At 38.4% G+C, this 15,870-nt stretch overlaps 1 protein-coding gene across 2 annotated transcripts in view; it reads left to right on the forward strand.

Annotated features, from left to right (window-relative positions):
• GBE1 (1,4-alpha-glucan branching enzyme 1) overlaps positions 1 to 15,870 on the forward strand; it is a 148,823-nt gene that overhangs the window by 69,852 nt on the left and 63,101 nt on the right. For both annotated transcript variants that reach the window (XM_082220745.1, XM_082220746.1), the window contains exons 5-7: positions 145 to 280; positions 3,488 to 3,578; positions 6,636 to 6,845. In XM_082220745.1, the coding sequence (XP_082076871.1) occupies positions 145 to 280; positions 3,488 to 3,578; positions 6,636 to 6,845 (437 nt within the window). The remainder of the gene's footprint in view (positions 1 to 144; positions 281 to 3,487; positions 3,579 to 6,635; positions 6,846 to 15,870) is intronic.

A 15,870-nucleotide genomic window follows, 5' to 3' on the forward strand; every position in this document is an offset into this window, starting at 1 on the left:
CCCACCCTACGAATTTATGTGATTTGTTATATAACAGCTGCATTTATCTTAAAGTGAATGTGCTGGTTCAGATTACCAGTTCTTGTCTAATATAACTGACAGCTTCTCACATTTTTATTCCCAAATCATTTTTCCATTGTGCAGCGGAGACATCCTGTTCCTAAGAAGCCTAAAAGCTTAAGGATCTATGAATCTCATGTGGGAATTGCTTCCCCTGAAGGGAAAATAGCTTCATATAAAAACTTCACACACAATGTACTTCCGAAAGTCAAGGATCTTGGTAAGTAATATCTGAGGCTTCTTCTGAGATAAATTTTTAATGAGCCCTGTGCTTTTATTAGAAAAGCTCATTTCAAGAGTCTGTGGATTGTCTCCGTATTGATATTTAATGCATCGTAGCAATGTATTTTAGTGTGCTGAACATTCTTTTGTACTGAACTAAAGGTTTTATATTTTTTTAAAAGGGACTGAAATCCTCATGTGGATGAGTGCTTTTTATAGTGTTTAGATCATTTATTTGTGGAGTACAACAACCAGAAATAAAACTCGTATTTCAAATTATTAATCTAATTGCATGTATCATCCTGCATCTCTGCGTCACTGCATTGTTGCAAGCAAAGTAGCTAATTTTTCTTTAGTACATCTGTAAAGGAGCAAGCATTTTCTTAAAAGCTAGATAAAAAAAATGACATTTTAAACATGCATTTCTAAAACTATTTTCTAAAACTATTTTATAGCTGGATGCATGGGTTAGTTGCCAAGAAAACAATAAAATGAAAATAGTCATGAATAAACTAAGTAATACAGAACAGAAAAGGTTTGCGTAACTCTGTATTCAGAACTACTGAAGTGAAGAAAGTTTTAAAATAATTCTTTTAGAGGCAGTTTTTAAAGCATTTTTAAATACTAATATAAACCCAATTTTACAAGTGAATACTCAATATTAGGAAATAGAAATGCATCTGTGCCCCAGCAAAAATAAAGGGGAAATGATATTGAAAATTGATTTTTCACTGTTGATTGAAATGTCAAAATATGTATACCAAAATAATTAGTATACAGTCCTTCTGAGCATAGCCCACCCAGGGCAATTCAGAACATCATAAAACAATGCATAGCAACAATGTTAACAATACCTAGGCCAGCTAAAAGAGTTTACAGACATCAGTATAAATTACCAACAAAATAGTTGCTACTCAAACGGGCAATTCTGAGAGAATAACCTTTAGGATAAAGTGTTCCAAAGAAGAGAGATTTTAAAGGCCTTGTTTCTTGTACTCACCAGCTGAATCTCCCATATAGCCAGCCAAATATGCAGAGCTTCTGCTGCAGACCTAAATATGCAGCCAGACTCATATTGGTGTATGTGGTTCTTCAGGAATTGTGGTTCCAGACTGCTAAGGCTTTAAAGTTCAAAACCAGCATCTGGTACCACTGGTACAAATTGGCATTACATGTCCTGATCTTGTTCCCACCAGCAACTGAGAAGCAGCATTCTGCCCTAATTAGAGTTCTGGGACCATCTTCAAAGGGAGACCCACATAGAACAGATTGCATTAGACTATCCTGAAGGTGACCTAGACAAAGTTCAGTATCTCTAGTTAGGATCATATTTGGCATATCAACCTCTGCTGGGAAACACTCTCCTAGCCACAGATAGTACACAGTTCAGTGCAACCTCAGCAAGACAGAATGTACCTCTCTATCCAGATGCTTGTTTAGGTAACGTCACACCTAAACATTATAAGGGCTTTAAAGGTTCACACTAGCACTTTGAATTTGACCCAGAAATCGACCAAAAATCAGTGCAACTGGTGCAAAGTTGGTGTCACATTGTGGTCTTATGATTCCTACCAATATCTGCATGGCTCAGCATAATTATGTGTCAAGTGATGCACATTTAGACAAAAATCCAAACTTTGCATTTATACGAGTAGGACTTGAGCAATCAGAGATTGACTAGGAAAGGGGTCTTGAAGTCATGGGGTAGAAGACCCCTTTTCTAGTCAATGTAGAGCAAAATGGGGTATGTACCATGGGTAAAGAGTGGGCCTTGTCCCACACATGCAACAACTTAGTTGAACCACACTCACGGTGTGTACCATATGTCATCAATCCAGTATGCAGAAGTTGTGCATAAATAGTCTATAAATTTATTCACGGCATGGAGAAAGTAAATAAGCTTTTAGATCTCACTCATAGTACCAGAACCTGGAGTCATCCAATGAAGCTGAACTGTGTGAGATTCAGGACAGATAATGAAGGAAGTGTTTCTTCACAAAGTGTGTGGTCAAACTAGAAATTTGTTCCCACAAGATGTAGTAACGGTCACCATCTCAACCAGCTTTCAAAGGGATAAATTTATGAGAGCTGTTGTCCTCATGCCCTGCTTTTAGGCTTTTCATAAACATCTGGTGTCTGGTGTTTGCTGGTCTGGATGAACTTTAGTTTGATTTAGAAGGGTTGTTAGCTGTTTTTTCTCTTGAAGAAAGCTCCACTTTCTTCAGTGTGACTTTCTCTGTAGCTCAGGTGTTGAGGGTTGCAACCTAAGTTAACTAAGCTGACACTACCCATCTCTCACATCTGATTTGAGGGCAAAAGAAAAAATAAGTAATTAAGTAAACGTTATGAAAATTTTGAGGAGCAGGTTAAGTGACATGTCAAAGATTTTAGTGAAAACTAAGAAACAAGAGAAACTCTGGCTTCCACAGAGTTTCAAACAGATCTGAAGGTTATCCTTTGCCTATAATCCTTGCTTGGTGGCTGAAGGGGCATTTATTTGCTGACATAAAAGTTAGCTTAGTAAAAGATTTGTTTTAAGTGCTGGCGGTTTCATCATTAAACTGTACTTTTCCCTTCAGATTTCCTTCACTTAATATCACAGAAAAACATTTTGGGTTGGATAAGGGACAAAAAGAAAGGTTTTTCTTTTCCTTTGGTCCTCAGCTCCTTCAGTAAGCTTCAAAGCAAAATTCCATTGCTTTAATGTTTGTTCTTTTAGAGAGATTCCTTGAGGGAAATGAATTTGGAGAAAAATATGTTAATGATTAGATAGAAATGGTGCATGTTTGAAACATTAAGGAAAGCGCAAGGTTTTGTATGTGCATAGTCAGTTACTCTTTTTCTTTTTATGATCAACAGTGTAAATATCAAAAGTGCAGTTGAAGTTCAGGACATGCAGATTGGCATAGTTAATATTCTAAAGTCAAATTATGATTATATTTGCATATTATGTACTTAAAAGGCTAATCTTTCAGTGCTTGAGAAATCAACCTTCCCAGTATGGCTGGGAAGTCATGTCTCCCGTAGGCTTTATTTTGGTAGGCTTGCTCATAACATATTGTCTAAATTATCTTTTTCTGGCTAAATGCAATGTGTCTTTTAGCTAAAATGAATATCTTGTAGGCCAAACACTTTGTACAAATGACAACAACCATGATTGAAATTTTGTTTCTTTCTTCTTCTTTTTCTTCTTTTTGAAAAACAGGATATAATTGCATTCAGTTGATGGCTGTGATGGAACATGCTTACTACGCTAGTTTTGGTTATCAGATTACAAGCTTTTTTGCAGCGTCCAGGTATGCTAAAGTGTTTTTATGTCTCATGAGTTTATTTTTGTTTTCCAACATTTTTGGGTGTTTTCAAAAAGCAAGTTTTTAGATAGGCCTACCAGTCAGTGAGGCAAAATTGAGTCAAATCTTCTGGAGGATATATATATATATATATATATATATATATATATATATATATATGCTTTCGTAGATTTTCACGGGTACAGGAATGCAGGTTTTGGTGTCTTCGGGTGTCTTCCCGTGTAAGAGTCGGGGTGTCTGGGCGACGTTTCGACGAGGTCTCACTCGTCATCTTCAGGCTGGTGCTTTCGGCTTCTTGTTACTGGAACAGAGCAGAGTCTGGTGTTTGAGTTCCTATAAATACTGTTGAGGGGTGTGGTGTATAGCCTCCAACGTTCTGGGCAGAGAGGAAGTTCCTAGATTAGTGTGCCTTTTCTTCTTTTGTTCCTTAATTACTTGAGGGATATCTTGGGTGATTTCATGAGTGATATTCTGAATACCACTGGGTGGGTCATTAAGTGTAGATTAGTTGCTAAAGCTTTCGAGTCTTGACCTCTTGAGCTTGTGAAGAGTTTTTCTGAGAAGATGGCTGTGCTGCATTTAGTTGTGCTATTTATAGGAACTCAAACACCAGACTCTGCTCTGTTCCAGTAACAAGAAGCCGAAAGCACCAGCCTGAAGATGACGAGTGAGACCTCGTCGAAACGTCGCACAGACACCCCGACTCTTACACGGGAAGACACCCGAAGACACCAAAACCTGCATTCCTGTACCCGTGAAAATCTACGAAAGCATATATATATATATATATATATATATATATATATATATATATATATATATGTGTATATGTTTGGAAGTGCATTTCGCCTTTTATATTCTAGCTTCACAAATGTAGGAAATTGTTTTGCATTCAGTTGTTCAGTAGCTGCACTCAGCTGTGAAATACCTACATCCTGAGTTGGTATAATCTCATTACACATATTTGGAATCTGCTTGATACAGCAATCGGCTTTATAGATCTGGCTACTTTATTGCTTGAAAGTTTCCTTTGAATCATTTTTTTCCAGTAAGGTCCAACTGATTAAAAGGCTTTTAAACCATGGAAAAGCAGCTCCCATGATGATGTATCATTATAATAATTCATTATCTTTATTACTCACCCTTCATCATATAACACAAATAATAAATATATGGTTGTTGCTGTATATGTGTAGTTTTTATTTGGTTTTAAATTGTGATACAATTTCAGACCAAATAAGTACTACACATATATGACATAAATTATGTAGGTTAGAGAACATAAAAATACATTTCAACTCTCTCAGCTTGGTATGCTGAGTGGATTTTTTCTGGCTATAATCTGTCCTTTAACTCTGTTAACACTGATAACGCCTTGGCCATTGACACCTGAGATAGACATTTTGAATTGTTGTAACCTGCCTTGAGACCTTCCAGGTGGGTAAGAAATTAATCAAACAAACAAACAATGCCTTTTGCTTGTCCGAGAAGAGGAAAGAGGTGTGTATAGACACTAGGATTCTGTACCAGATACAGCCAAGCCCCAAGCCAAATATTGGGCCTTTCAGAGGGATTTGGACATTGTCACAGTTGAGTTTGGGCAGCTATGGATTGCTGTGGGTGGCCTAGAGCTATATTTTCCCAGGAGATGGTACGAGCTTGGTTCTCCCTGAATCTCCTTCCTGCCTGCTGTCCTGTCCTTGTTTTTTTTATAATATTTTATTAAGTTTTATCAATAGAAAAGTTCAGAAAAATACAAAAACAGAAAAATACAAAATACAAAAATACAAACATTAAACACAAAAAAAGAAAAAGAAAAAACACATATAAAAGAAAACAAAACTCCCTCTTTTTTAATTTCTCATCTTTAATTAACTTATTTTCCTGACTTCCTCACGCCTCCCTTTTTTGTATCCCTTTTAAGAATTGGTTCAGCAAGTTCAAATCCTATTAGTTTATCTATTATCAATCCCATCTTACATTTTGCCTTGTTGCTAGAACCCCTTCAATTCATTTCAATGTCATCAGCATTCAAACTGCTGTCCTGTCCTTGAAGCAACATGCTGCAGAATCAGTGCCTCGGTGCAACAACTGTTGTGTGCAGGCATCATTTAGGGTGCTGGATGCTCCTTCACAAGCGGCTTCCCTGCAAAGAAGCCCCATGTGAAGGAGCATTCTACAGAGTTGATCCTTCCTCTGTTTTCAGTTGGGATGGGGGAATGGAGATGCAATGTCTTCTTCCCCTGCTCCCTTCTCAGCTGCATGTCTACAGGAGAAAACAAGCTTGCTCCATCCTTCGCATGACAGCCGGATAGATATTTGAAGATGGCCATCATATCTCCTCTCAGTCTTGTCTTGTCTTTTCTAGGAGAAACATACCCAACTCCCTCAACTGTTCCTCTTAAGGCTTGCTTTCTAGACCCTCGATCATCTTGGTTGCCCTCCTCTGCACACATTACAGCTTGTCAATCTCCTCCTTAAATTGTGGTGCCTAGAGCTGGACAGAATATTTCACGTGGGCAGAATAAACCAGTCCTCTAGATCAGAAGACTACAAAGTTGAATACCTCCCATAATTTCCTCCTGAAATGCCTGAGAAGTGATGCGAATTAAAACTTCAGTCTTTCCATTTATAAGGTACTTCACTGTGTTGAAGTGCTTTACAGTCGTTATCTTATACATGCTCACAGCACCCATGTCAAGACAAATTGGCTTTCATTTCTTTAAGCCTGAACAAGGGAAAGTGATTTGCCTTCTTTTTTCTGTTCTAAGTCTCGAGCGTTTGCAGTGTGCCAACATGTGCAGGGAGTAAAAAAGCTACCTCCTTCTACTGAGTCAAGCTGTTGGTCTTCCAAGCACTGGGATTGCCTCCTTTGATTGGTACCATCTTTGAAAGAGCTTACCTCACCCTTGCTACCTAGGACCATTTGAACAAGAAATGTTAAAAAACCTCATACACACAAAGCATATGTGCCACCACTAAGCAAGTATATATGACTCTAGGGCATAGTAAACCAATAACGTTCAATGTTCAACATTTTAGCCGTTATGGACCTCCAGATGACTTGAAGGAACTAATTGATGTGGCCCACTCAATGGGAATTACTGTCTTGCTGGATGTTGTACACAGCCACGCATCAAAGAATTCTGAGGATGGCCTGAACAAATTTGATGGCACAGATGATGCATTTTTCCACTCTGGGCCTAGAGGAACACATGCATTGTGGGATAGCCGACTTTTTGACTACGCAAAGTAAGTATACGGTAAATAACCTGCGTGAGATGCCCATTATAAAACATGGCATTTAAGAATAGTTGTGTATGCTATTCACTTCATTAAGATGGCTCTTGAAAAAATAGGATTATTTCCTTTTTCCTGAAATAATTCTTCAGAATATTCCCCCCCCCCAGGAATCTAGGGCTTCATTGTTTTCTAAAGGACTCCCTCCTTGTCCTGCCTGGTCTTTCAGATCTTCATCAGAGGCCTTTCTGAGGGTGTCTCCACCCACCATAGACAGGAAGCGTGTAGTAGGAAGAGGGCTTTCTCAATAGTGTTATCTCAATTGTCGAATTGCCTTCCCAGAGAAACTTCCCTGGTTACCTAGATTATGCTTTTTTCAGTGCTTGTTGGAGCATCATCCTCATCCTCATCATCCTAGGACTTTTAATACCAATATGACAAATATGTATTAGTCAGTGCATTCAGATCTCAGCAGAAATTGCTTTCTGTTTGCTTTTTTTTTTACTGGTTTTTAATTTTATGCTCATCTGCTTTTATATTGTTAGATAATGTTTTATGTTGGTTCTCTGTTTTTCTGCTATTTGTATATTTATGGATTGCATCATATTTATATATTTTATTTTATTTTTGTAAAATGTCCAACAGACTTTTGTCTGTAAGCAGCCTAGAATTGGTAGAAAGAAATAAAATATGACAAATTATATCACACTTCCCTGCATATATATATATATATATATATATATATATGTTTGAGGATGTGGACAGGTTTGCACATGTGTGTTAAATGTAGTATTAACCTTTTTATCTGGTCATATTTCAAATTATTCAAATTTAGTGGGAATTTTCAGCCAATTAGTTAATGTTTTCAAAGCTGCATTCATGAAGCAGGAATGGCATCCTGTGGCCTTTCAGAGTGATCACAGGTGGGTTTTCTCTGGGGATATAGTGGGCATTTAATTACTGTCAAATTAAATTATGTTATTTTGAGATTACTGTATGTTAAACAATGACATCATCAGCAAACCAATTCATTTGACAAGTTTCATATTTCTGTTGTGGGGATATGTAAGAGCATATTTTCTGTGTGAAAATAACAGAAGCTTTTTTTTTTGTTAATGGTAGTGCAGTGTTGTTGTTGTTGTTATTTTAAATTCCTCCCTTATCACCACATACCTCACGGTAGTACAGGTGCCAAACCCAGAAGTAGTCCCAAAATGTCATAAAGACATCAGGAAAAGGGGTAGGGCAGGCTTACACGCACTCTGCCGATGCATGTGAGGTCTGGAATGGAATCCCTGTGCAAAACAACGATAGACTGTATACATTAAACTTTCCTGCCTTCTAAACTTATCCTCGTTGACCACTCTGCAAATTTACATATTGAGCTTGCCTAGTACAGTGGGACATGATGGATACAGTTATTAATGTTGCTATTATTTTATTATATTTATATCCTGTCTTTCATGTGTCATGGAACCTATGGTGGCAAAGATGTGGTCACCCATCTGGACATTGACCAGACTCAGGCCTGCTGAGCTTCATACCAGGTGGTGGTGTCATGTGGCTTCAGAACATAACCTGGTTTGAGGGGACTCTAGGCAAAATGTCCTCCATGGGCTGTGCTGCTATTTTTCTCCTACAGCCCTCAGCTGCACTGGTCACCATCACCGCTGACATTAAAATTTTGGTTGTGCATTTTTGTTTGGCTTTTGGAATTGTGAATGGACAGTGGTGATGTTCAGTCATCTTCAATTTCCCCCCCAAACCTAGCCCTGTACATACGGCTCACAAACCAGATATGCTACAGAAGACATAGTTTTAATTTTTAATAAACAGCCTTGCTAGATGAAACCTTTTTCCTGCTTTTACGTTTAAATTGATATTACAGAATAGGAGACTTTTAAGCCACAGATGCTCCTTTAGTTAGAAGATGTTTCAATAACATATAATTTCCCTTGAAGGATCCAGTTTCCTTTATTATCTACAATCAAACACAGCTGTGTGCAAGATCTTTAAAATGTAGCTAGGGGAGGGGGGGGGAGTGGAAACCCCAACCAAGATTGTGTGGTAATTAAGTTGTGCTCTGAGATATTTGTGAGGGACATGGAAAATAATTGCAATTTTTCTTATATTTTTATTGGTATGCTGCAAAACACATTAAATGGTCACTCATAAAAAAAGAATAATTATCTTTGGTCCAGCATGGAATGTCTAGACCAGCTTTCTCTCCAACCAACTCCAATTTTTGTTCCTGTCTCATTTTTTGGAAAAAGAAATCCTTCTCCACTGATTCTCTCCACCTGTTTAAAATTTTATGAATCATTATAATGGATGTAGGGCTTCCATAAGTTGTTATAACATTTTAAGAGGCCTGAACCGGTCACAAAATGGCAGGTTGGGGAATGAACATAAGAAGAGGCTTGCTGAATCAGACCAAAGCCCCATCTAGTCCAACATCCTTTTAGAAACTATTTACCCCATTTTGTAAATGGATAACACAGAAGCAGATGCTAGATCCAGTAACTGGTGAGTCCATGACACAGATCTCAAACCCATCCTGAGCAGATAACTTAAGAAAGCAACAACAGCTGCACACACTTGGTATCTTCCTCATGATATGGAATGCATTGTGGAAAGCATTCAATGTGCCCTCAGCTGGACACACTAAAGGTCAGAAGGAGAGCCAGTTGGGGGGGCGGGCAGCAGGCACAACTGCACGCCCCTTCTTCATTGTTTTTAATTGAGTAGGCTTAATGCCTGAAAATGGTTTTGTCTTCTTTTACTCTCCTATTTCCATTCATAAACAGGAAATGTCAATGGAAAAGTGGAAACCAAGGCTTTGGTCCTAACACAAACACACACCTTTCTCTCTCATTAACACTATCACACACATACATGGAACTAAAGAAACATACAAGAGCAGAATCTGGTCCACATTGCTCATTCCTGGCTAAGATTTAAAGATGAGTGATGTAAATGCATCTTACTTGTTTTTACACACACACACACACACACACAGAGAGAGAGAGAGAGAGAGAGAGAGAATTTAATATAGAAACTGACAAGCTTTTGAAACCATGTTGTTGTTTTTTAACAGGTAGGATGGGGAATCTTGTGATCCCCCTCCACATGTTCCAGCTCCCATAAGGCCCGGCCATATAGCCAATGGCCAGGGATTGTGGGAGTTGTGATCCAGCAATATCTAGAAGGAAAACATTTTCTCATCCCTGATCTAGTACTGTATTTGGAAATGCACTATCCTTCAGTATAGTATTGGTACTTTTTGCTGCAGCTTTAGTATGAAACGCGTCCTGTGCAAAACCATGCAGAAAACATGCTGATAAAATGAGGCAGCTGGAAATTGGACTGTTTACTAACTTTAATTTATTCCCTCGCTGAGATATGTGGTAGTTTTCTAAACAAGAATGGAGAATAAGAAATATAGAAAAAGAAAAAAAGAGTTTTCCAACATCTATATTATATTTTAATTCTGATAAGTTAAAGCAACTTCTGAAATTTCAAAACAGTTGTGAAGTATACATAACTCTCAAATCTCTGGGCTACTGTTTTAGAAGAATGTGCTTCTTTCTTTTAATTAAATCCCAGATGATCTGTATAGGAAGGGAAATCTGCATAGGAGATTGTTGGAGGGAAAATAATCCCAGGCAGACTTCCTGCTGCTTGTTTAGTTTTGTTGTTTAATAATTTACAGTGCTATGCACATACAAAGATTGGCTTTTTCTTTTATCCAAGAAGGTCCATAATGTGAATTTTTATTTTATAGTTCTTACTGTGTTATGCATTTCCATATTGCAAACTTGTATAAAAATATACCTATGTGGTGCACAAAATCTTAGTTGAAACCCAAGTAACGTGACAATAAAATGAAAGCAAAATACTTCAGAGAAACAAAAGCACAGGATGGATCATCTGACAAGAAGGTTATAAAAACAGTAAATTGTTTTTTATAAGAAGGCTTAAGTTTGTACCTAGAACTCATTACACATAGTGCCAGCCTGATATCAGAAGAAAATACCATAGCCACTGTTCCACCAGACTAAAGGGACAGTTTCTTATTGAGGACAGATGAGCTTTTCTGGCAGATCCTAATGTCATAAGAAGATCCCTTGCTGGATCAAGCCAAGGGCCCATCTAGGACAGCACTCTGTTCTCACAGTGGCCTACCAGATGCCAAGATAAGGCAAAGGAATAAAGAAATGGGCAAGCTTTTCTAGGTTGTTTAGGACTCAGTAATGTACTGGCAACCAGTGATGCTTTCTCAACATCAGTATTCAATAGCCAACATCTGATAAGTTGCAATATATATCTTGAATAAAGCATATCTATCATCTATCTATCTATCTATCATCTATCTATCTATCTATCTATCTATCTATCTATCTATCTATCTATCATCTATCTGCCACAGACTTCAGTACAGTCAAGAGTTGCTTGCCCAGGGGGTGTTGCTGCAATTATAGCCTCCTTGCAGTAGAATCTCTTCCCCATAACAGTAGGGCAGAAGCAAGGCAACAATGCGGTCAGGGCAGTGTGGACAATCTGGCAGAGCCAATCCAGCTCTCTCACCAGTTCTTCCATGCAGCTCTAACCATGTGTCACCCTTCCCTGCCCTGATATATGACAGTGATGCTGCTGCCAGGAGACTTTTGTCACACAACCCCCCCACCCCACCCCGGTGAGCCGCTCCTGTTTCCCATCTTTCCCTCCTGTCAAGTGTGTAGTCCTAGATGCCAGGCAGTATAAGATGCTTGAAAGCATTTCATCACCAGCATGTGAAATGGCTTCCATCCATGAGGGCTCTGCCATATGACTACTTGGTATAACAAGAAATGCTCTAAGCCACTGTAACCAAGTTGATTGGCAGACAGTACATGTCAAACTGCTGTGCATGCAAACATTGCTGAAATATCTTTGATATCAATTGAGTATTTTAATAGTGTACAAAGTAGTTGCTTTAAAGTTTCAGTCAGGAATTTTTAAGGCCTTGTCAGTGACACCCAGTGGGTCCCTGATACTAATTTGAATTGTGTGTTTTGCAGATTTTAAGAAAGCACCTAAGAATAGTTCCAGACTTAGCAGCCCATATGTTGTTTCAGAATATAATAACTGACCCTAGTTAATCAGTAATATCCTTATTGATCTTCTTTTTCAACATGTCAACACACTTTGTGAAATATAAGTACCACCCAGATGTGCTATGGGCAAATGAATCTTATTGGATGCTAATAGTTGACTGTAGACAAAATATTTCATTATTTCAGCAGGATATTTAAATAGGAATTATAGATGTTGTTCAGTAGGGGATTTGTTTTGTTTTATTGCTGCAAACACTTAGACAAGCACTTATATTTGTTAACAGTGTCTCAGTGCCTGAGCCAATATTGGCTGACTTGAGCTTCAAATGCTAAAGAATCTCTTATGGAAGGCAAACCTTTTGGCTGGGCTACTTTCTTATTCTGTTCACCTAGCTATGTATCTCCGAATCAATCTTAAATCATTATTAAGATATACCGTCTTGCCAAGCTGTTCAAAAGACTGTCTCTCAAGTCAATAGATCTTTTTAACTTCCACTAAATGTATTTCATTTTTAATATCCACAAAAGAACAAAACCTTACTTGAAAAGCAGAACCCTTCATTTATATTTGAAGACTGCCTGAACCACAGTGTCTGAATCCAAATTAGTATCTGGAGATTTCCAATTTTAGGGAGGGGAGAATCTAATAAATCAAGAATCTAACTTGGAATTAATGATTTTTGAAACAGCTTTGTTTTTCCTTTGAGTATGTCTTGCATTTTGAAATAAGTTATTTCAAAGAAGTTATTTTAAATAAGTTATTTCAAGTAACATTTTGGATTCCAGTTCCCATATTTTAGGTTCACTAGGTTTTGCTGCTGCTACTTGTTTGGGGTGAGAGGAACAAAGTCAGTTGCAAGTATGTTCAAATAATCCCATATATCTTTTCCACATTTCTTTTTGCATGGAATGTTTTCATAGTTTAATTATTGAATAATGAAATAAATAGAATCGAGACCCTTGTGATAGATCAAGATACCTATTTCAAAGGAATTTCAAGCTCCTGGGTTTCAGTAAAGATTTTGAAAAATGACACAGTCCACAACAATTCACACTTTAAAGTTTTTTTTTTAAAAAAAAAAAATCTAAACTAAACTATTATGGAGGTGATTTGTTGTACCACCCCATGTGCACTCCAGAATCCTGTTTATTTCTCATTCAGTTGAATGCTAGGCAATGCTTTGGATACAAAGCAGTTTACCTGCAGGACTACTGTTAACAATGATGTGGGGAGTAACCACATGGGATGGACCCAAAGTATAATGTCCTATCTATTACCACTGCAAAAGGATGTGATAAACCTGTGCAGGGGTAGCAAGTCTTCAACAATGTCATAATGAGCCCTAAGTTAAACTTAACAAATAGATGAACTTGTTCAATCAACATACCTTCTATCATTTTGTATATTAACGGTAGGTTTTTTGTTTGGTCTGGTTTGCAACACCATGGTAAGCCAAACCATAGCTGGGACAAACACCCAAGCTCCTGGAGAGGAGATAGCTGCTGCTTTGCTCCTCCCTGATAATTTTTCTGCTTCCCTTTGGCACATGACACCAAGTCCTTAGCATCCCTTGACTTCAGTCTCTTCCCTGTTCTCCTGATATACCCCTGATTATTGTCCCGCACCTCCAATTCTACTACCTTCAGCCGCTCTTACATACTTAGACCTTCATGATCCCACCTCCCTCTTCCTGCCTCCTGTTTTCCCCTTCAAATCCATCTTCTATGAACCCTTTCTTTTCATTTCCTACTCCTCATCCCCACAAAGCTTAAGTACAAATAACTGCATGTGCTCAGATTCATCACTGGCTGCCATTGTCTCTTCCTCCACTTGTCGTTCCCCTCCAATGCACTCTAAGTGCAATGCAATCTAAATTTAGATTGCAAGCTCCAGAGGGCACTTCTGATTATATTTCTGTGTAAAGCACCTTGTACGCTGCTGGTGCTATATAAATAGCAATAATAGTGAGCACTTTTTTCTTTTAATCACATGCTACAACTGTGTGTTGCATCTTAAAAGCTTTTCCATTGCGTCCTTTAACATACAGTCCCTTGAGATTTCTGCTTCCCACTGGTCTCTGTGTATAAAGAAAAGTGGGTGGGAAGGAGTTAATATGTACTGACCTCAGATTAGTATCCTTCTTTCTAATTCAACATTTCTTACCCATGCTCTTACATAGGCTGGCTAAGATTAGTTATGGTTTTCTCTAATTTACGTAATTTAACAATGAAATAATGGGAACGAACAGATGCAGTACTGCGTTGGGAAAAGCTGAGAGTTACTCTCAGGGTGAGGGGCTTGTGAAACTATCAGTAAAAAGCATGTTTGTTTGTTTGAAGGCTATAAGGTTAGTTCTATCTCTTTTTCCTTGCACGTGTACTTTATTATTCCTGCTTCTTTTATTTTGCTACACAAAGAAAATGTGTGTATTAGGATTTTTAAAAGAAGGGGACAGGACAAACAACTGTATTGTAAGCTGTAAAGGAACAGATTTGAGTGCCTGATATTACTACTGTAAAAGGGAGGATAAATATATGGCTATGAGTTTAATTTGTCATATGATCTGTCTGCACCCCTATCAATATACAGTGGTACCTCGTAAGACGAATGCCTCGCAAGACGAAAAACGCGCAAGACGAAAGCGTTTTCCGTTTTTTGAGTCGTTCCGCAAGACGAATTTCCCTATGAGCTTGCTTCGCAAGACGAAACGTCTTGCGAGTTCTTGCGAGTTTGTTTCCTTTTTCTTAAAGCCGCTAAGCCGTTAATAGCCGCTAAGCCGTTAATAGCCGCTAAGCCGCTAATAGCCGTGCTTCGCAAGACGAAAAACCGCAAGACGAAGAGACTCGCGGAATGGATTAATTTCGTCTTGCGAGGCACCACTGTAGGCGCTACCACAAACCAACCAAAATTTAAAAAACAAGTCTTACACCAAAACTAAAGTCTAAGTAACAGCAGCAGCATATAACGAGGGGAAATGATGTTTTATAGTAGAGGGGCAGTCATATTTTGCATGCCTGTGTTGTCTTAAAGGGAAGATATTTTAATTTATGATTATGATTTAACTGCATATCCATAAAACCCCAGGCACTGTTTCTCCTTCAGTGGACGCTCAGGTTGCGAACGTGATCCGTGTGGGATGCACGTTCGCAACCTGCATCTGCGCATTACGGGTTACGTACTTAATTCGTTCCAGAGGTCCGTTCTTAACCTGAAACTGTTCTTAACCTGAAGCACCACTTTAGCTAATGGGGCCTTCCACTGCTACTACGCCGCCTCCACACGATTTCTGTTCTCATCCTGAAGCAAAGTTCTTAACCCGAGCTACTATTTCTGGGTTAGCGGAGTCTGTAACCTGAAGCATATGTAACCTGAAGCGTATGTAACACGAGGTACCACTGTACAGTTGTACCTTGGTTTTCGAACAGCCTAGTTCTCAAACGTTTTGGCTCCTGAACGATCGAAACCCGGAAGTGACTGTTCCGGTTTCCGAACGTTCTTCGGAAGCTGGACGTCCGATGGGGCTTCCGTGGCTTCTGATTGGCTGCAGGAGCTTCTAAATGTTTTCTAACATTTTGGAAGTTGAATAGACTTCTGGATTGGATTCCATTCGACTGTAGTTCTTTCTGAAGTGAAGTAGTTCTGAAATCAAACAAAGCTCAAAGAGTACTATCCGGTGCATAGTTAAGAGCACTGTCAATTTATTTCAGTAGAGTTAATGCCCTTTATGTAGACCTAACTGTTCACAGTCGCTGACTGGGATGTTCCTGCTTTCATACCTTAATCTAACTGGAGATGATAAAAGGATAATTGATATTATGAAACATGAAGTCCACTAGAATGGATAATTGTTTAAATATCACCAAAAATTGCACACTGTAAAAATCAGGGAGAGAAGAAGAAAAATGAAAATTGTTCATATTTCACCATGAGAAAATAAATA

This window comes from Podarcis vaucheri, assembly GCF_965113315.1.
Source record: "Podarcis vaucheri genome assembly, chromosome: 4".
In the NCBI taxonomy this organism is placed as follows: Eukaryota; Metazoa; Chordata; class Lepidosauria; order Squamata; family Lacertidae; genus Podarcis; species Podarcis vaucheri.